Source organism: Schistocerca piceifrons, chromosome 2 (assembly GCF_021461385.2).
Source record: "Schistocerca piceifrons isolate TAMUIC-IGC-003096 chromosome 2, iqSchPice1.1, whole genome shotgun sequence".
Lineage (NCBI taxonomy): Eukaryota > Metazoa > Arthropoda > Insecta > Orthoptera > Acrididae > Schistocerca > Schistocerca piceifrons.
The window spans coordinates 298374614-298397858 of record NC_060139.1 but is presented as its reverse complement, the minus strand read 5'-3'; the positions used below and the strand labels follow the sequence as shown (position 1 = coordinate 298397858).

Genomic DNA, 23245 nt, shown 5'->3' with positions numbered 1-23245 from the left:
TTATGAAGTTCATATAATCCAATGTCTGTGGGAGATATTTAAGAAAAAATGTATGTGAGTATACGTGCAGTTCCTTCTGATACAGTATAAGTGACTTGGGCTCCAGTCAAGTTAGTAAAGAATGACATTTCTTACGACTGCATATTCAGTTTCGTTCTCAAAACGTATTATACATTCAATCATTGAGTAATGAGCCTGTGATTATCACAAGTACTTCCTTATCATTATAAAATAATTATTTCATTTCCCAAAAGTGTTACCAATGTCTACATGATGATCATCGAACATAAAATAGCAGGTACCAACACAAGATCAGTATCGTCAAATGTCAGATGTTAACTTGCCTGTGTGTGGAGTCAGAATTGTATGACCATATTGTAGTTAGTCACAACAGCAAAATAGATACTAGATTCAAAAGACATATCTTGTAAAGCAAGCAAATGACCTTACTTGCTCTAAGATGCAACACAAAAATGATTTATCCTCGAAATGTTCAGTAGTAGCTGGAAAAAGTGGTTTATTAACGAAAAATGAAGCAAATAATTTCTATTGAGATTCAGTTTTGCTTAGTGACGGGAGGAAAAGAGTCATCATATTAAAATTATTAACTTAACGTAATAGAATCGGCGCTGAATCACTGCTGTAGCAGAACCATAATAGAAAGTCTGAAACAAAATTGTTTAATTAGAAAGACACAAATGTAACCGAAGTAACTTGTTTTACGCAATTATTTACAACATGCTTAAACATGTAACTGATAAACTTATATCAAGGTGTAAAAATGGTACACGCTGAAAAGAAAAGGTTGTCAAAATGCACAACATATTTATATACACGTCATGGATATGAAATGATATTATGATCGGCTTTGACGTTACATCCCTCTTCACGAGGGTACCGCTAGAGGTCTCTTTGAAACTACTGGAGAATCATTTCGATGAAGACACAGTGGAATTATTCCACCATGCACTCACGACCACGTATTTCCAATGTGGGGGCAAGCTTTACCAACAGGTGGATGGACTCGCTATGGGATCCCCATTGGAACCATGTATCGCCAACCTGTACATGGAATACTTACCTGTACAATGGAAATCCGTGCTTACTACCATTGTCCGCAGAGCTGACGACAAATGCGGCAAGGACAGTTTAACTACTGAGATTCAGCACCTGAAGAAAGCCTTCCAGGAGAACGGCTACACCGGAACGCAGATTAGACGCGCTCTCAAGATGAGCAAGAAGAAGAAGGAGCATCAGGAAGAAGAGAACAGCAAAGGTCCGACGTTTCTCCTGTACGCAGGACCCCACGGCCAAGACTGCCAGGATACTGGAGAAGAACAAGATAAAAACAATATTCCAGCCTCCAGCAAAAATCAGGAATATGCTGGGCTCAATGAAGGCCACCTTGGGTCTAAGAACGCCAGGTGTCTACAGCGTTCACTGTGAATGTGGACAACAATATATCGGACAGACACAGCGTTGCATCACTCAACCCATCTCTGAACATGTGAGAAGCGTTCACCTCGGACGAAAGGAAAAATCCGCAGTCGCAGAGCACAGCCTCAATGAAGAACACACCTTTCAGTTTGAAGAAACCCAGAGACTGCGTAGAGCGAAAGGTTTCTGGGACTCTGTTGTTAGAGGCAGTGGAGATACGGGTCAGTGATAACCTGGACAACGTGGATAGTGGCTTCCAGCTCAACGCCACGTGGAACACAACATTATCAAGAATAAGACGAGAGCTCATCGATGGAGGCAGGTCGGTGGCGATGGATGGAATAAACAGGCCACACCGACACGAGACTCCAAGACCGGCGTCCGCGGCTGCCCCCCCACCACCCGTCGCCGCACCGATTCCTCTCCCACCTGGTTGGCCCCACCGGCACTGAAGATGCAGAGAAGCCCATGGTCCAGTGGCTATAAAGATCCGGACGAAACATGAACCCGACACTTCGCCTGAAAATGGCAAGTAAGAAACTTTCTGTAACGTTGCCGGTCATCGACGCATTGACTAGGCTGTCAACCTGAGATTTTATCAAGATTCGCCGAGAAAACCTGCGTTCTCTTATGAAGTCCCACTTGTTCTTAACCCTTCTGGCGAAGAAAAATATATTTTAAATGTAATATAAAACATGTAATGCTATTTTCTTTCATTGGTTTATAAAATGAGGTACGGCGTGATTACTCATTGGCGGGGAGGTATGAATAATGAGGAGCGGAGCGCTAGTTTTCGCGCTGGCCCTTTCGCTCTGAAGAATTGCTCTGGTCTCCTCATGAGGGACAGACCCATATCTGACCACTCTGATGAAATGCTAACTTTATTTGATCAGTAAGTACTTCAACAGTACAAATGGCTTTCCCGGCACTGCTCCGAGTGTCTGAAACAGCAGTAGAGTAGCGACAGGTTATTATGCAATTTGACACGCTAGTAGAAGCATATGTGAGGATGTGATTTTGATTGTATGATACGAAGTCTCATTGGAATTGTGTTGAATGTTAGCACAACGGTAGAGCCGTGTATCACAACCAAGATGCACTCTCATTGTCATTGGGTAAGTGATTTCTTTCGTGGCTCGGCGCTGGTGTGAATTTCTGATAAGTCTTCAAGATTTTACTGTATGCAAGATGGCCATAGAACTGAGTGCAGTTAAACGAATCTAAATTCAATGTGTAATGTGGTAATGTTTATGCAAGCGTTTGTTCTAGTTGCATCATTACAAGTCCCATTTGGCAATTCAAAATTAATTGTTTAACTCTGAGTGAAACCAGTATCTAAATTCTATGTACATAAAGAGAAGACCGATTATTCTACAAGGGGCTAACGTATATTGCATATTTCTGAAGGACAGAGTCTGATTCATTGTGAAAATAATCTATGAACATAGATGAGAGATCAGTCATCATAAGGCGCATAAGGGAAGACGTTAGCTGGTACTGCAATAGCAATCTCTTGCAGTTGTAATATGTGCTTTATTGGAGCCTGCGCCTGAGAATTGTATTTTATTTATCATGGTAGGTCCGTGTTCTTATTTGCTGCAACACCAGTTTTCACTACAATATTACTTGGCTGATTTGTTGCTTCCCGAGATTGGTTACAGTGAGTAATACCGAGAGCGCGGGAGCAGGACTATCTTTGAGAGCCAAACGTCTTCGAGAAATTTAAAGGTCGTGGCCTGTGGTCCTTACGACACGTGTGACAAACGTTAGGTGGACGTTGGCACGCTGGACGCCCGATTTAATACAATCTATGTGGCACCAAGGCTCTCAAGTGACTAACCACTGGCACCTATACGTTAATAATAGTATGTGGTTCATGTTATATCACATTACAGCATTCAGTTTAGCCATAATGGTAGTCAGGTGGAATAAATCTCAGAGTAATAAACTGCTCCAACTACACTTCTAACTTCCGCTTTGGACTGCAGTACCTGCACGTACACTCATGCTCATTAATTAAGGACAATGGTGATAGATAGTGAAACAACGCTCTGGTGAGCAGTTTGTGGGTTTAAATCACCTCGGGGTATGACCATGCGGTGCATTGTCCTGCGGTCGTCGCACGATGGCGGTGGCAGCAGTCCACATACACAGTGATACACAGTGTGCAGATGTTTCCAGACATTCTAATGGTGACTGTGTGTTGAAAATGGTGGCCCTCTCTGGCTCTGAGTACTATGGGACTTAACAGCTGAGGTCATCAGTCCCCTAGAACTTATAACTACTTAAACCTAACTAACCTAAGGACATCACACACATCCATGTCCGAGGCAGGATTTGAATCTGCGACCATAGCGGCCACGCTGTTCCACACTGAAGCGCCTAGAACCGCACGGCCACACTGGCCGGCTGAAAATGGTGCAAAGAACACATATTGATGACGTTATGAGGGGTAGAATACTAAGGCGACTGGAGACTGGTCAAACACAACAGGTCGTAGCAAGGGCCCTCCGTGTGCCACAAAGTATGATATCAAGATTGTGGCAAAGATTCCAGCAGACAGGCAACGTGTCCAGGCGCTGCAGTACGGGATGTCCACAGTGTACAACACCACAAGAAGATCGATATCTCATCATCAGTGCCCGCAGACGGCCACGGAGTACTGCAGGTAGCCTTGCTCGGGACCTTACCACAGCCATTGGAACAGTTGTCTCCAGACACACAGTCTACAGATGACTGAAAAGACGTGGTTTATTTGCCCGGAGACCTGCAAAGTACATTCCACTGACCCCCGGTCACAGGAAGGCCCGTAAAGCCTTGTGTCAAGAACACAGTACTTGGTCATTGGAACAGTGGTCCCATGTTATATTCATGGACGAGTGCAGGTATAGTCCGAACAGTGATTCTCGCCGTGTTTTTATCTGGCGTGAACCAGGAACCAGTTACCAATCCCTTAATGTCCTTGAAATTGACCTGTATGGACGTCGTGTCTTGATGGTGTGGGGTGGGATTATGATTGGTGCACGTACACATGTCCTTGACAGAGGACAGGTCAGGTGTATCAGGACGTCATTTTGCACCACGCCTTTTCAGGGGTGCAGTGGGTTCCATCTTCCTCCTGATGGATGATAACGCACGGCCCCACCGAGCTGCCATCGTGGAGGAGTACCTTGAAACGGAAGATATTACGCGAATGGAGTGGTCTGCTTGTTCTCCAGACCTAAAGCCCACTGAGCACGTCTAGGATGCTCTCGGTCGACGTATCGCTGCATGTCTTCAAAACCCTAGGACACTTCAGGAGCTCCAACAGGCACTGGTGCAAGAATGGAAGGCTATACCCCAGCAGCTGCTCGACCACCTGATCCAGAGTAAGCCAACCCGTTGTGCGGCCTGTGTACGTATGCATGGTGATCATTTCCCATATTGATTTTGGGGTACATGCGCAGGAAACAGTGGCGTTTTGTAGCACATGTGTTTAGGGACGGCTTTCTCAACTTATCACCAATACAGTGGACTGACAGATTTGTGTCGTGTGTGTTCCCTATGTGCATATGCTATTAGCGCCAGTTTTGTGTAGCGCCATGTTGTATGGCACCACATTAATTTATGAGCATGAGTGTAGTTTTGAAATGTACAGAAATGCAGCAGCAAAAGCCTCGTTCTCCTTACAGTTCCTAAATTTCCCGATAAGAAACACCAGCGTAACTGCTTGTACTGTCTTTTCAACTGCCTCGTGTTGCAGTAGAAAGCTTCGTTTGGTGCTGGTCTTAACAGTTGGTGGAGCAACAATAATGTAGTCCCATTTCCGTCGAGTGGTCAGAATGCTGTCCTGTCACATTAACTCAACTTACCCTATTTCTCCACATGATGCTGAAGATTGTAGACATCGAGCTCTCCGACGTCCGCTCAGTTCCGACTTAAGTTGGGATGATCTCATGCACAAAGCTGCAGGGAGGGTGGGGTACAGACTGAGGAACTGTCAAAAACCAAGGTGATATTTTACTGTATGGGGTGCTTAGCAGGTAAGTTGAAAAATGGTGACTCGTTTTGAGATGTGAGAGTGCCTCGAATATGATCATTAAAAGACATCTCCATAGGATCCAATGCAAGTGTGTCTTAATTCGTAGATTTGATTCCAAATCTCTGACACCATTTCTACCACAAAGCATCACACTATATATCCAGAAACCTAGTGTCTTGGTCATAAGATTTTGTACATTTCTTATGACGTCAATCCAGCATTGGATTTTTTAAGTGATTCCTGACATAACACACCAACTACTGAATGTGATCATTCTCAATCAACCATCATCCTCCCTCATCTATAACCCCATGAATAGATCGTGGAACCTCTGTGACACTGTCTACATGGTACTGAGGTAGAATGTGTTACAAATACTGTTTATTGGCGCGGGAAATATCTAGCAACGGCATGCGAGAGTTGCAGATATCGGCAAAGTATCATGTTCCTTAGCCGAATCACTTCCTAAACCCCATGATAAGGGAAATGTTATTACGAGCTTACGCCGCTGGCGACATACACCTACACTTCCTGTCTGTTAGAACACACCCCATAACCACCGTCTCTATTCAATGTTGTGGCATTTGTGTGGAAGATCACTTCCTTCGAAATCAATACCATTCTTCGATTTATAAAGCAGTATAATATTTAACATGGATATCATTAGCGATACATGTGTGTGCCTGTAGAACCAAGACTGCTTTTCGAACAGGGTTACAATAACATCGTTATTGCGTTCGTGTTTTTAACAGCTTTCAGAATAGGCGGCAGATGATGTGTGAAGTGATCACTGTTTCAAGTCGGAATCCACAGATACCAGTCTTTCACATCTGGCCCGTATTTTGACTGGAACTGAAGCCGCCCCGACCCACTTACCTCCTGGAACTCTACTCGCCAGTGTTCATCCCCCTCCCTAAACACCAACATCCCTCATGCCCATGGCATTGCCACTATCAAACACTACCTTTCCTAAACCTCTCAGACCCGAAATATACCATCTCATTCTTTATATAACACGTGCGTTAGGAGGCCTGAAGGTGGCATAACCTAACACTGAAACTGGTAGCTCAATAAAAAAAAATTTGCAAATTAGACAGCTGAAAGGCGTTTGATTTGACATTATGTATTGAACAGCTAAGTCCCGCAACCATCTCTGAAAAGATAGACATATGGAGTAGGAAGTTTTGAGTGGGTGGATTGAGCAGATCCCACACGCTTTTTTTTCTTCTTTTTTCCTGACGCATCGATATGCACCCTATGGCAAACTGCTGGGAGAGGGAGTGGCATACAGTTGTCTTAGAATGTTGTGTAGGTTGGGTTGACGATGAAATACTACGATAGGAGTGGTGGAAAGGATCTAGGTCAGGATGTCCCTCAATCATCAACCTTCATGCACAAACGCTACAATCCCGGCCAGCCCATTGTATGTGATGGGCAATCTAAAGGAAACCTTCCTATTTTCCCAAACGTCCCAACTCCTGGTGTGGTTCTGGTTCATTGGTGATTTCTTCATGATTTGAACTCAGGACTGAGACACTCTATCCATATGCGTTCATAACCTCAACGCCTTCCCTCCCAATCTGATTCACCTTGTGTTCCTGGACATTGACATTTACCTCTCTGTTGGCTTCATCCACACTTCTGTCCACATTAAACCTAATGACCGTGAACAGTACCTGCATTTCGGCAGCTGCCATTTATACCACACCAAAACATCCCTCCCATACTACCCAGCCACCCGTGGATAAGTGTCTGCAGTGACGAAAATTCCCATTCCTAGTATGCTGAAGTCACCATGAAGGCCATCACAGACAAGCAATACATCACAAACCTAATCCACAAACAGATTTCCGATGACATATCCTCACACACCCAGTCCTACCACTAGCCCAAAGAATCAGCTAGAAATGAGTGCCCTCCTAATCACCTGTTACCACCCTGGATTTAAACAACTGAACCATATCCTTCACCAGTGCATTCATTATCTCTTAGCATGCTCTGATATGAGGTAAATCCAACCCAAGATCTTTCCAATCCTCCAACCTACACAACTTTCTAGCCCAACTTGCCATTCCGAACCACCTGCCACAGCAATCATATCCCTGTGGTAGACAAAGTTGCAAAACATGCTCAATCCAACCACCCTGCAGCTCTTACTCCAGTCCCATCACAGGCTTATCCTATCCAGCTAGTGGCGGGGCCAGCTGTGAAAGAAGTCATATCATATACCAACTCTGCTGCAATCGATGCACAGCTTTTTATGTCAGTATGACTGCCACCAGTTGTCCAACTGTCCACCAAGATGAATGGCCACTGTCAGAGGGTTACAGAACAATAAAGTTAACCACTTGGTGGCCCAAAATAGAGCTGAGCACAACATTCACAATTTCAATGGGTGCTCCACATTCCAGGCCATCTGGATATTTCCTTCCACCGCTAGCTTCTGTGAACTACACAGATGGCGGTTATTCTTAACAATACATCCTTCGCTCCCATAATACTGCTAACCTCAATCCCATTTAACACACTGTCCCTGCATCCTGCACCCAACATTTTCCCAATCCTTTCTTCTGTCACGCCCTTCCACTTCATGTCCCGACTTCACCTCCAGCGTGCACCGCTCCCCACTGGCTCCTACAACCGTATATCGCATGCCTAGCCCATAAACCTGCCACCTCTCCCTTCTCTTCCCTCGTTGGAAAACTGGCTCCCTCCTTTTGAGTCGACAAGCACCCGCTCTCATTCCTTCTTCCTGCCTTCCACCTCAATCTACCTCTACCCATTTTCCCCAAAATTACCTCCTCCGCAACCAGCCCACGTGCAAATATGCACTGTTAGTCCAGGTGGCTCCATGTAGGGGTATAGGCATGTTCGTGTGTGTGTGTGTGTGTGTGTGAACATTTGTATTTTACTCTAGCTCGTAAAACATTGAAAGCTAGCAAGTTTTCTTCCTTTTTGTAAGTGCCTATTGAGACATGGATGCTTTGGTTTTTCAGTGAGTGGTGTCCTTTAATCCAAACGTATTTACAAAAACAAATAGTTCTTAAACATACAGCACAAAGAGTAGGTGTAAGTGGCAATAAGGAAATCAATGTGAGTGAAATGCAGTATTTACAGCGAAAAAAAAACAAGTTTTTTGGCTACTTATGCTTGTTGTATTATCCTTGCTTCTTTTACGTCTTGTTAATGCCCTGATCCGTGTTATTCTCTCAGCTTTAGCACAACAACTACCAGATAACTTCAAAAGTCGTCTAGTTAAAACTGACCATATTTTACACAAAAGTGTTGGATTCGAAGTAGTAGAGTATTTATACTTTTTCGGTAAGTCGAAGGCTAAGCCAAGATATGTAGTGTAGAGACACTGCTTATACTGTAGCTGATATAGAAGGGTTGAAGAAAAATATGGAAACACCGCTAGAAATGCGTGCCTGAACTTAAATGCAGATACTGGTGGTCGCGCTGTTATATTTGACCACGGATAGCACCTGTGCAGTGTCATCAATGCATTGCATATGCCATTTCTGATCAGAAAACTGTCACAGCTAAGTAAATTCAAGTGTAGGTACATTGTTGGTGCTTGTATAGTGGGTGCTATTGTAACCATGGGAGCCAAAGTGTATGGTGATTCAAGAGACACCTTATCAATGTGCTAATCTGCATTCAATGAAAACACGATCCACTAAGCCAGAACGAGGATGAAACTGTGTGCTGAATGATCGTAACGGACCCTCATTGTAGAGTATCTGCGAAAAATGAGAGGATAATAGGTGCTAAGGTCACTGCAGAACTGAATATCACACTCAAAAAACATGTCAGCATTGAAACCACACATCTCCATTTACATACATACCTACGAGCATACTCCAAAAGCCACTATACGGTGCCTGGGGGAGGGTACATTGTAACACTACTAGTCATTTCCCTTTCTGTTCCACTTGAAAATAGAGTGAGGAAAGAACTACTGCCTGTATGCCTCCATAACAGAATTTCTCTTATCTTATGTTCGAGATCCTCACGTGAAATGTACTGCTGCGGTAGTATGATCTTTCGACAGTCAGCTTGAACTGCTGGTTCTCTCATTTTCTCAAAAGGCCTCGAAGAGAACGTCTCCAGGGATTCCCATTTGAGTGCCGAAGGATCTCTGTAATACTTGCATGTTGGTCGAGCTTAACGGCAACAAATCTAGCAGCATGTTTTTGATAAGATTCGATTTTTTCTTTTAATCCGATCCGGTGGGGATTCCAAACACACGAACAGTACTCGACAATGAGTCGCTGTATTGTGGTCTCCTTCAGAGATGAACCACAGTTTCTTAAAACTCTCCGGATAAAACAAAGTCGGTCATTCGCCTTCCCCACAAATACCTTATATGCTCGTTTTATTCCATATCACCACCAAATATAACAATGTGAAGCCGCTACGTGTTTGAAATTAAACTCAAGTTACCTTTGAACCTTTCAGCAAGTCTATCAGCAGAGCTGGGAAGTCGGTAAAAGCTTCGAATTGGAGCTCTCAACTACCAGTAATACCACCCTCTATGACTGCCTGGGTCTGGCAGGCTGAGAGGTTTCCTCTGAAACAAGGCGGGCGATTGCATCTGGCTGAGTGTCAGTGTCAGCCACAGACAACACCTGGAACCTGTTTGTCAGACTAACTAGGGAAGCCTTACGTGCAGGCCCCTGGGAAGTCTTTCACTTCCTGCCCCGCCCTGAGGTGATCTCCACCTGACCACTGGTGACGGGTCAACCTCAGTTTGAGCAATAACTGAACTGGCCATTGGTGTGGACCGATCGGAGGACTAAGACATGCTGGACGTCCATTGGATCCCCACAGCCAGCCCTCAACAGTGACGCCCATCCACTGCTGCTTGAAGCTGTGTAATCGAAGCCATCACAACCTGCAGCAGAGAACAAAGTGTTGCCAACTCGGCTCGCATCCACACACAGCAATTAAAGTCCATACCCATACCAAAGACCGTGGAAAACTATACTACACAGAGAAACGGACTAGCGACATGTATTGTGGAACTGTACTGTACACACTGGCGAAAACGCAAGAACCGTGTCAAATAAAATAGATTAATACTCAGAGATTAAAAAAAACTGATCTACCAAAGCACACTGGCGAGACTATATACTTCGCTTCTGATCAGGAACGTGTAATATGCCACAAAATCAGTTTACTTTCCGATGCAGAGGAAAAGCGCGACAATAGTGCCTATCAAATATTAAATTAACACGCAGTAACCCAAGAAACTAAACTAACAAAGGACACACACGAAACTATGTAATTCGCTCGTGGTTAGGAACTCGTAAAATGTCACAAAATACTCGTTTTGAGGATGCGGCTGTTCAGTTAAGGGCATTTCACGATATTACCATCTGCAAACGTTACCTCCCTTCTGGTGGTGATGGGTCTCAGAACATAATTTTTGAATTGGTTTCTCAGTGTTCCCAGTCTTTCTTAATCTTGGGTGATTTCAACGACCATAACCCTTTGTGGTATGGAATGCGATTACTAGCCACAGTAAAGACCTCAAAAACTTATTGGCACAACTTGACTTCGCCTCTTGAATAATAGTACATCCACACACTTCAGTATGGCGTACAGAATCTTCCCATTTACAGAGCTTGTCATCTCCCATCCATCCACTGGAGAGTCCACGATAACTGTGTGTGGCAGTGAACACTTTCCAACCTTCCTGTTTACCTCTCAGCGTCACTCCATGCAAGCCAGCCCCTATGGACTCTCAACTGTGCTGACTGGGGTGCTTTCGGTGCTTTCGCCTCTGCTGTCGCCCTTGGCTCCCTGCCACATGGAGATATTCATGAGACAGTCTAGGACACAAGTACAGACATTCTTTTGGCATCTGATTTAGTGACCCCATGCTCTTCTGGCCCGCCTTGATGGAAAACAGTACCTTGGTGGTCATCAGAAATCGCAAAGGCCATTAAAGATCGTAGGTAGGCTCTCCAACGCCATAAATGGCACCCATCGATCGAGCCTTTAAACTGCTCTATGCCCAGGTCCGCCACTTAATAAAATGATGGAAGCAAGAATGCTAGGAATGGTATGTCCACCTCTTTTGCAGGTTTGGGCGAAGATCAGATGTGTCTACAGGTATCAGTTATCTGTAGGTCTATCCGGTATTACCTTGAATGGCAATGTCTACACTGATCCAGACGTTGTCGCAGACCATTTTGGTCTGCATTATTCTTGAGCCTCAGTGTCTGAGAACTATCACCCTGCCCTTCATGTTCTAAAACTGCAGGTGTAGCGAAAGCAATTATCTTTTACCACATGACACCCTGAGTCATAATACTCCATTCAGCAATAGCCGTCTTCTTCGACTGGCAAAAGGCTTATGACACAGTTGGCAACACAACATCCTTGATACATTACACAAGTGGGGTCTCTGGGGTCCGCTCCAGATTTTTACCTAGAACTTCCTCTTACACTGTACATTCTGGTTTCGAGTTGGAGCTTTCCATAGTACCCACAATATCCAAGAGAAGGGCTCTGTAGTGAGTGTCCCTCTCTTTCTAGCAGCCGTAATTGGTCTAGAAGCAGCTGTAGGGCCCTCAGCAACACCCTCGTTGAATGATGACTACTTTTGCCTCTATAGGTGCTCTTCTAGTGTGGGTGTGGCTGAATATCAAATGCAACGTTCCATACGAAAGGCGCAGGCATGGGTCCTCACCCAAGGCTTTCGGTTTTCATCCACCAAAACTCACGCCATGCACTTCTGTCAACATCGTACTGTTCACCCACAACCAGAACTTTACCTCGACGACAACTACTCATTGTGGTGAAAACGTATCTCTTTTTAGGACTTGTCTTCGATTCTCAGTTGACAGGGATTCCCCACCTTCGCCAGCTTAAGCGAAAGTGCTGACTGCACATTAATACATTTCGCTGCCTGATACAAACTCACCTTGATTATGGGAATCTGGTATATTATTTGAAATTGCCATCAGCATTGCAGATACTGGATCCGATGCACCGCTGTGAGATTCTACTTGCGGCCTGAGACTTTCGAACTAACCCTGTGAACAGTCTATTCATGGAGGCTGGGGTCCATTTACTGTGGATCAGGCACTAACAACAGCTTGTCAATTATGCTACACACGTTTTCAGTTCTCCTATGCATCTGAACTACCATCTTCTCTTTCCAAACACAGAAATCTGTGTCCCACAGTGAAAGCCCTAATCAGGGATTATGATCGTAATCCGTGTCTGGTCTGTCCTTTCTGTTTTGCAGTTGTTTCCTCTTCCATCTCACCTCTATGCCCTTTGGTGCATCCCTCAGCCACAGCTTCATGTTCACCTGTTGCAAAGTTCGATAGACTTGGTCCCTCCCAAGGCCCACTTCCACCAAATTTTCTCCATCCTTGGTGCATCCTGTGGTTCAGAGGTAATCTGTACTTTTGGCTCGATGTTTGCTGGTCATGTGCACTTTGCTTGTATTCATGCAGGACGTACTGAAATGCGTTCCTTGCCACATAGCTGTAGTGTAGCCACTGCAGAATTGCTAGCCATCTTTAGTCCTCTTCAGCATATCCATTCTTGCACCGTTAGGTCCTTTCTCATGTGCAGCAACTCCTTCAGCGGTTCACAAGCTCTTGACCAGAGTTGTCCTCACCATCGCTTGGTTGTGGCTATCCAGGATTCCCTGTATTTCCTCCGACAAAGTGGATGGTTAGTGACCTTCGTCTGGATCCCAAGCCATGTTGGGATCCTGATAGCCTAATAGCTTGGCCAAACTGGCTGCTAATAAACGAACTCTTTAGATGGGTGTTCCACAGACAGATCTCTGATTGGTATTATGCGATCAAGTTTTACGAATCTGAAATACGGAATGGCTCGCTCTAAAATCACCAACAGGCTTCTACCAAGGGCTCTTCGTTGTTTTCCAGCTCCACATCAGCCATACTTGAGTAACTCACGGTCATCTCCTCCATCACGAGGACCGACCGACCGCACCGTTATTGTTCCTGTCTGATGGTAGTCCAGATTTTGCTGGACTGTCCCACCCTTGCTGCCCTGTGGTGGACTCTTAATCCCCCTGACTCGTTACCCTAGTGTTAGAGGAAGATGCCTCAGCGGTTGACTTAGTTCTACATTTTGTTCATTTATTTTACCATTATTTTTAAAGGAGGGCCACTTAACTGTACTGACCCATTGAGGGTTGGGTAGAAAACTCTGTTGGTTCCTGCCTACACCAGGCTCCAGCTGTCTAGGCTCGGTTGTACAGCCTGGTCCTCATCCTACCTGCTCTTTTCCTTTTCTTCCCACCTCTTACATGGTCTGTTAGACTTGTTCATCTTTTGTCTCTCTTTGCTTCTCTTGCTGCACTCACGTTGCTAGTTTTTCCTAGGCCATTTCTGAGTGCCATTACATTAGATTCAGTTTTCTTTCCGTAGACCCAAAAAATGAGATGCTTCTCGTGTGTGTGGAACACGTCAGGAAGTGTAACATAAAAACATAGAACATTTTAATACAATACTTACTACCCTGATCACTTATCAGGAGATTGTCGAAATAGGTGAATACAATGCGATAAACTGGAACAGCTAATATTTACAGAATTAACATGCTGTCAATAGGAAACGTTGTTATACACTATTAGTTTATTAACACACGCAACATACCGATTCGTGACTGTTGTGACCAAGTGCTGTCAAAACTGAAATCTAACAATGTGTGTGTGTGTGTGTGTGTGTGTGTGTGTGTGTGTGTGTTTGTTTGTTTGTTAAGTGTGTGTGAATTCCTAAGGGACCAAACCGTGAGGGCCATCAGTCCCGAGACTTACACACAACTTAACCTTACTTAAACTACCTTATGCTAAGAACAACACACACACACACACACACACACACACACACACACACACACTCACACACACACACACACACACACATGGCCATGGGAGGACTCGAACCACTGGCTGGAGGGGCTGCCCAGTCCATGACATGCATCCTCAAACGGTGCGGCCACTCTGGGTGGCAAGCTGATTTAACAGTCCCTGTTAAGATATTCATCTATAGAATAGAAGGAGTTGCCTGTCAAAAAGTCTTTCAAACTCTGTTAAAACCGTGCTTTATCTGAAACCAAGCTTTTAACGGTTGCTGGCAATTTATTGAAAATGTGTGTTCCTGAATATTGGACCCCTTTTTGGGCCAAGGTAAGCGATTTTAGGTCTTTATGTCGATTGTTATTATTCCTAGTACTGGTACTATATACTGAGCTATTGGTTGGAAATAGAGATTTATTACTTGCAACAAATTTCATTAAGCAATAAATATACTGAGAAGCAGTGGTTAGAATACAAAGTTCCTTGAACAAGTTTCTTCATGATCTTGAATTTACACCCCAAATGATTCTTATACATGCTTTTGCTCCCCCCTGAAAACTTTTGATCGGTTTGATCAGTTACCCCAGAATTTGATCCTGTCTGACATAATAGAATGAAAGTAAGCAAAGTAAGCAAGTTTTTTGTATTTATATCTCCTACAAGTGGCATCATTCTCACTACAAATAGAGACTTCTTTAGGCGCTTAAGCAATTCTGTTATATGCCCTTCTCAACTGAATTTACTATCGAGTTGTAATCCCAGAAATTTAACACTGTCAACCTCTTTGATCTGCAGGTCTTCATATGTTATACACATGCTGGAAGGAAATCTCATACAGGTTCTGAGCCGCATATAGTGGGTCTTTCAAAGTTTAATGACAGGGACTTAGCTTTTAAACCATCAATTAATGTCAGTGAAAATTTGATTAGCAGCTATTTCTATATCTGTAATTGATTTGCTACTTATTGCAATGGTTGTATCATCTGCAAACAAAACAAACTTAGCATCTGCCAATGTAACAGACGAGAGGTCATTAATGTACAGAAGAAAAAGCAATGGACCCAAGATGCAACCTTGAGGAACACTACATCTACTTAATTCCCAATCAGATGAAGACTGACTGCTTACTGCACAGGTATTTTGCAACGGCACTCTTTGCTTCCTGTTAGATAAGACTCAAACCATACCTCTGGTAAGTGGCAGTGGCTGGGGATGTATATCCCATCATTGCATTCTGCTTTCAGGGGTTTCCAGCTGCTTCCAGGAGGGGGCACCTTGCCTGCCTTTCTTCCTCTGTCTCCTTTTCTTATTTTTGTCTATTATATCCGCTTCATTGGCTTTTGATAGACCTCAAGGTTTTCTATCCATGGGTTTTGCAGGGTAGATCATCTCTGATCTGTGGTAATATAGACCTGTCCATTCGACGAAAAAGGGACTGATGACCTAGTAGTTTTGTTCCTTTAATCATTCAACCAACAAACCTGAAGTTTATTAATCGCCAAGGCTTCAGTCATACCAACTTACTGATTGCTTAAAGGAAATGGAGGTATTGGATGACTGTGTGTATGTAGAATCGCCTATCAGTGACAGGGAAATGTGATAAAGAAAGAAAGTAAGTGACGAATTGTCTTTTGCCATGCCATACTGGTTAATATCATTAAGATCGGCTGGAGTCGGGCAATACAGTAGGTGCCATCCTTGATGTTCCCTGTGTTCTGGTACAGCAGCTGTACCTGGGCAGTGAAAACTACTGACATTAGCTGAACAGATGCCTTGGAGATGTCATGTTGGCGGAAGATGTTATTGTATGACAAAGAAACAAAGCTTCCATTACAGGAGAAATTAACATCAGGAAAGTATACCCTCTCACGCCAGCCAAACATACTTGCAAAGTCCTTGGGCATATACTGAGAACAGAAGGCAAAATTTTAAATATACCACCATGCATGGCAAATTCGAAGGCAGAAGACCATGAGGAAGAGGAGCACGTTTCAGGATGGATCAAGTGCAAATGATTACTGGCCTGTATGCCAACTATTTCTTAAGAATAACTAAAGCGTATTGTAGTCAAATATTTGGTAACTTAAGAAATAAATAAGAAAATGTGATCATGACACAGCAATGATAAACATCTCATGATGTTAAGGTTAACATTTTCTGCAAGTTATTTTGATACATTTTGTAACATCCTTTAAAACTGATGTCTGTAGTTGTATTATAGTTTGAAATCAGACTGCATTTTGTCTGATTTAATATCTTCCACTAATTTTCTCCAGTGCCACTTTGGTTATTGCACAACAGGTCTGACGTTGACAACTATTTTTCTAAATGGTATATAGTTTTTTTCAAAAAAAATTATAATAAGTTTTAACAATATTTTCTAAGAGTGAAATGTAAATGGTGTATAACATTATAATGAAAACGTTTTACTGTTTTCTACTTTTTAAAATCAGAACCAATATTTTGTTCTAGTATTTGGCACTTAGCTCTAATGACAAAATTTTGTTGTTACTGTCACAGCCCTACTCATAATCAAAAGAACAAAGACCGATGCTCCATTGTCGTGGTCCATATCTGTGTCGTGTGGTGACGTGTCTCAGTTGTGACTGACTTTTCCCCCTCCAATCTCTCTCTCTGTTTGCCACAGGCAGCCTACGTGGTGGCGCCGCCGCACCGCGGCGGAGCGCAGGTTGGTGCTGACACAGACAGTGGCGCTCCTAGCTGCGGTTGCGCTCGCCGTCTCAGTGGTCGTGGTCGTCACCAGGCGGCAGCACCAGCCCGGTATGGCTGCCAGAACCAAAACTGACTTAAGCAACCCTTTCTTTCTTTCGCTTGTGCCGTTGTCCTGCAATGACGCAGGGTCGGCATGGTTAATCGGATTTGGCAAGGGTAATGGAAGGTGTGGCTGGATGCCTTTCCTGCCGCCACTCCGTACCCCCCCCCCCCCAGGGTGGAAATAGTGTAGCCAAACTGTCTGTCTCTGGTGTAATTCATGGAATAGTGCGAATGTGGTTAGATGTCTGCGAGCCGTGTAACTGAGGCGGGACGTGGGTATCAGACCGGTATTCACTTAGTGGGATGTGGAAAACCGCCTAAAAACCACATCAAGGCTGGCCGGCACACCGGCCTCCGTCGTTAAGCCGCCAGGCAGATTCTATCTGGGCCCGGCGCGCCTACCCGAGTCCAGGAATCAGCGCATTAGCACTCTCGGCTAACCTGGCGGGTTAACTTAAGCAAACCTATGTGTGCACAATTCAGTTCCGACTGCTCCTGCCAATACTCCATCTGACAGCACACTAGTCTCACAGCGAAAGCTCTCTCCCGTTACCGTCTGGCTATAAGCCTAGCGAGTCATTCCCAACTCTGGCAGGCAGTGGCGGATCGTAAGTATACGTTTTAGTGTTCACAAATTTTTAGATTAAAATCAACGTGAATGTGTAAAATACCATCTGCTGTATAACCATTATGATGATGAAGAAATGTACAGAACTGCAGCCACTGTCAATAATAATAATAACAATAATAATGTGTTTAACTTGTCCAACGAAAGAAAGACTGGCTTGTGTGAAATTTTATTGTTCTGTACATAATTAAGTGCAGTTTATGGCACGAACGATATTATGTATAAGCTTTCACTTCTCTCCGTCTCGTCAACCAAATATTAATATTAGTAAAGTCTTATCACTCACTAACAAGGGGAGGCCACGACGTTTGGAACTCAAATTTACTGTAAACTTCGTACACTCGTATTACTCCGTGAGGACAACAAAATGTGTAAGCAGTAGCACGTACTTCTCAAGCGTTATTGAGAAAACCGGAAGAGAATTTCGGTCGTCAAATATATACCTGCGCGTGGCCATTTTTACCATGAAGCTGCGACAGCCGAGTGGTTAGCGTTGAAGCACCGTAATCGCTGGATCGAGTCCCGATCGTCAGTTTTTTTTTTAATTTTCAACACAGTCACTTTCTTTACTATTTATATTACAATTGATATAATGGGAAAAATACGTGTAATCGGATGAACTTTTATTAAATTTACAATGTTATTTGGCAGTCTACAAATTTTTATTATTAGAAATAATATAATAGTCATAACTTTATGTTTTCCATGTTTTGACGAAAAATACCATCCAGCAACTTGTAATGTCGAAACCGACGATTAATTGAACATATTTCGCAAGCCGTGTGTGCCGGTCAAAACTTGCAGGTAACAGGTTGTTTCAGGCTCCGTCTAGGTATAAGGGATTTCTCAAATCACGGACAAGCATACATTTTCATTATCTTTTTATGTGTTTGGTCGTTTACTAGTCGATAATTATGAATATTATAGTGATAGTGTGATAGTAAAAATTTGTAGACAGCCAAATAACAGTGTAAATTTAATAAACGTTCATCCGATTACACGTATTTTTCGCATTATATCAATTGTAATGTAAAGAAAATGACTGTTGAAAATAGAAAAAAAAAACGAAGATGACGAACGGGACTCGATCCATCGATCCAGCAATTACGTGGCTTGAACGCTAACCACTCGGCTGCCGCCTCTTCCTGGTAAAAATGGCCACTCGCAGGTATATATATTGTACGACCGAAATTATCTTTCGATTTTCTCAATAACGCTTGAGAAGTACGCGCTACTGCTTACACGTTTTGTTGTCCTCATGGAGTTCTACGAGTGTGCGAAGTTGCAAACGTCGTGGCCTCCCCTTGTAAGTCTCAGTTCATGAAGCACGAAAACGGCGTAATCTCTTCCTATGAAATGCCCTATTCTTCCGTATAGTCCACACAAAAGTTAATATTAATACACGTTACGCTGCACTGTAGGTGCACATTAAACAGAGAAAATTATACAGCACCATGTCTGACATTGCCTATTTATAAAGAAAATCCATGTGTTTATTTTTAGAATGTCTCGATCATTCTATGATTGAAGTCTTTAGTATAACTGACAAACCTTTTTCTCAATTACAGGCATTGCCACTATCGAAAGCCTGTACTCTGTCACTGTGTTTCGAAGAAAGGTCTTTCTCCTTTTCATTGCTGAGATACAACGTTCAGATTCAAGTACGGTACTTCTAGCTCTGTTCTGAGTAGCGTCTTCGATAACCATGGGTACGTTTCAACAGTAATGCCAAGTTCTCCATCAGGAAAATTTGTCGAAAATAGAGAAACTGAGCTCACATCTAGCAACTTTGATGCCACAAGGTGATTCATGAATGAAAATCTTTCAGTCATGTCGCTTATTATGGCATCACAAAATTCCTTCGCATCTGTTACTTTATTTTCTGATTTTCTTTACTTCTGAATTTGTTCTTCACAAGATGAAGAAATTTCTTCAGTGGCATTATTTCTTATTCCTGTAACTACACCTTTAAACTCAATAAATACTGCTCAGGGCTTAATGTTTAAAGATTCCAATGTTGTAAGTTTCCTGAGGAGCATGCCTGCACGTGGCATGATCCCATAAAAAATTGTAGCCAAAATAAGAACTCAGGCTCTTTCGAACTTTCTCGTCTGTTTTCATCATCTGCACGATCAGAGACGGTAATTTCTTATACACCACTCAGACTCTCCTTGTTTCCCTTTGACTGTCCGAATATTAAACAGTCATGTTGCATCTGCCCTACTGTGTCTAGCACATTTGTCTTGTGTGATGATTGGGAAAAAAAGCTGCAAAGCCAGAGTGTTTTAGAAAAAATATTGTAGCAGATTTGTTTATAGATGGAGCTTTTTGCAAGACCAGATTAAATTGATGTGCATAGCAGTGAATATAATGAGCACTTGCTTAATCCTTGCCTGAACATCGTTAATGCCTCCGCTCATAACAGCAGCACCATCATAGCATTGTGCGATCACCTTTTCCTTCTTTCTATCTGCATGCTTTTGCGATTCAGAATCATCGCCTTAAATAACGTCTCAGCATCCTGTCTGTCAGGGCTTAGGAAGCCCCAATATCTCTCCACAACAGAACCATGAAGTTCGTATCAATACACAATCACCAACAGTTGCGTGATAGATACATCTGTTGTTTCGTCCACCATTACAGCCAAATAAGGCGCACTTAAAATTTATTGCGTTATTATTTCTCCTTCTCTTGTTGTTCCTTCATTGAGCTGTCAATTGCACTTACTAAATTTACAAGCCCACGAAACACTCTTGAGTTTCCTGAATCTTCCGTTTCATCGTGACCATGTAAAGCTAAGTCAAACGCCCCGCAAAATTTTATGCAGTCTGTTGATCTGGAGAGGTTATGTCTGTTCCTGTCCATTTGTTCGTTATGTTTCCTCACAAACTCTCCATATACGCTGTCAAGCTGAGTACCGATGCTCCATCGTGGCTAACTTATCCTGGTAACTAAGTTTTCTGCTACCTCTTAAAATCGATTGAACAGAGTTCGCCTTGAAACTGTTTCCTGTCCGTACTGTTACCCACACAGTACCCAACCAACTACAACACAAACTGGAAATTATTAAATTCTGGTAGAAACGCCTTAATGTCTACCAACATAGTCACCTGGCTACGGGTAAATGAAACCAACTAAACTGGTGCACTCTCCTGTTAAGAATACAAAAGGATTACTGTATAATAAAATCAAAAACTTAAGATACTGTGACTCATTCAGAAGCCCACGAAAAAGATTATTCTGTCATTATAACTGTAACATATACAGACGTCCGATTTAATTTTACTGTATGTCGAGTAAATTAGCATATCTGACGAATGTGCTAATACGTAATGGGATTGACGCCAATTTCCAAGCGAATGTAGTGTGCTACCATCTAGTGGCATTGAATTAGACTTGTAGTTGAGTGGTAAGGCCTAGCTGTGCACGCCACAACCTGTGCACATTGTTTATCTGATCAGCATGTATTTGACCCATAAGGTAATTACGTCATTGCCAGTCGCGCATGCGCAGAAGCTCCTTAAAATGTGCACAACTGACAGTGTGCTCGTGTCCCTGAATCCAAGTTTCATGGCTTCTAGAGCGCTGTCAATGTGGTATAGCGCTGTAGATTTTAGTGCCGTATATTTCAGATTATTGCATCTGCATTATGTTTAACAGCATTCAAAGAAAAATAACCAATAAATCCACAAGGCATCAAAAGTTTGGTGTTCACGTGCTCATGCACTCTTACACAGCAGCCGCCGCTGTTGACATACCTATGTTTTATCTAGGCCTTCAAACAATCTACATAGTTTCAGATACATATTCACATGTTGTGAGAGAACTGTAACGAAATTTCACTAACACATCGCAAGTTCGGTACATTGGCACCGTGTTGGTCACAAATGTCTCAAAACTTTCAGAAGTTCATTACATACGAAACTTCATAATAGATACGTTGCCATATAAGTAAAGAAAAAAAAATTCACATAACATTATAAAGCCCACAGCGACATGCTGTTTGTGGGTGGAAAGGAGGGGAGGGACTGTATCGTCCTAAAACTTCTTGTTCACTCTTCATTATGGTTTCGTGAACGGCTCGCGATATCGAATCGAAGTTTACAGTAAATGAGAATACGCAAAGGGGACACATGTGTTGAATGGTTAACCTCCTTCACTCTCGTATCAGCCGAGATACTGAAGACAGTGTGCTCTCTTAGATGGAACAACATACTATTTTCACGGCATCCAGTAGCTGTTGGCCAAACTTTATATGACACAGACACAGGGTCAACTTGGATTATTGTAAATGGAGTTACACTATTTGATCAAAAGCATCACGACATGCATATGTAATGCGGAAATGACCTCTAGATGACATGAATCGCGAGAATAGAAGGGAGTGGAGAATATTGTGCTGTCAGGAAAGAAACAGCAACAGCAGCACTGGTCGGTCTATAGAGCCCAGTGACTTCTTACGTGGACTAGTCATTGAATGACACTTGGGTAACATATCTATCAAGGACATTCCAAAACTTCTAAAGCTGCCCAAGTGATCTGTTTGTGATGTTATTATTGTGAAAGGCAATCTGAAGAAACTACTCCTACTGAAAGAAGATCACTCAGACATCGTGTACTGACCGAGTACCATCGAGCGTCGCATAAGGCAGTTGTAAAATATCGTAGGAGACCAGCAGCAGGAATCGCTGTTGAGTTCCAGAGTGCTACCGACAGTCCAGCTAGAATAATGAGCGTGCATAGGGGTGGGGGGGGGGGGGGGTGGGGAGGGGGAGGAGGAAGGGTGAGGTGGGTGTGGACCCGTCTAGAATTCTGTGTCCATGGTTTCTGCGAATAGTTTAAGGCAACGCCACGGTACACCATCTGAATGAGCACAGCTGATGTCCTTCCCCATCCTCGCCAATCCATGCTTATGTTCCTCCCCTAATCTCCTCTAACTTACTCCCACAGCTGCATGTCTACTTCCCAGCCACTTTATGGTGTGAGGCGGAGGGTTCTCTCTGTACCAATGAGTATTATTTCCGTGCATTCTGTGGTCGCACGTGATACTTGGGATGTTCTATTTTTCGCGCTTTCAAGCTTACTAGATGAATCTGTCACGACATGCACTGCTCCTCTTTGGATGTACTCTCTCAACTGCATCAATCCTAGAAAATGAGTGGGACGGAATCAGCAGCGATGATGAAGTTCCGGTCGAATGAGTGTTGCGTAAGGTACCTCCTTCGCATGTGGAACATAATTCCTAGGATTATTCCAGTCTGCCTGTATCGGTCTCTCATAGAAGTTTGATGGATATGAATGCTTCCAGAGGTAGTTTATCAATCGTGTAAAGCAACGGGTGTTTCGTTGTATTTATGGGTAATATGTTATAGTTACTTGCGTTGTGGATCGAGTGATAATCTCTGAACCAAACATCGACCCCTTTTATATCTTTCTGAATTTCACTTCAGTTTTCTAGAGGTCCAACTCCTCTGTGTGCAATATCATCAATTGCAAACAGCATTATCCAGTAGGTTATCTGCATGTAGAG

The 23245-nt window shown here is 43.2% G+C and overlaps 1 protein-coding gene across 1 annotated transcript in view; it reads left to right on the top strand.

Moving 5' to 3' along the window:
• The window catches only part of LOC124774229 (neprilysin-2-like), a 199719-nt gene that overhangs the window by 39329 nt on the left and 137145 nt on the right, over nucleotides 1-23245 (top strand). Inside the window, exon 2 of the mRNA XM_047249464.1 lies at nucleotides 16960-17093. Within this exon, the coding sequence (XP_047105420.1) occupies nucleotides 16960-17093 (134 nt within the window). The remainder of the gene's footprint in view (nucleotides 1-16959; nucleotides 17094-23245) is intronic.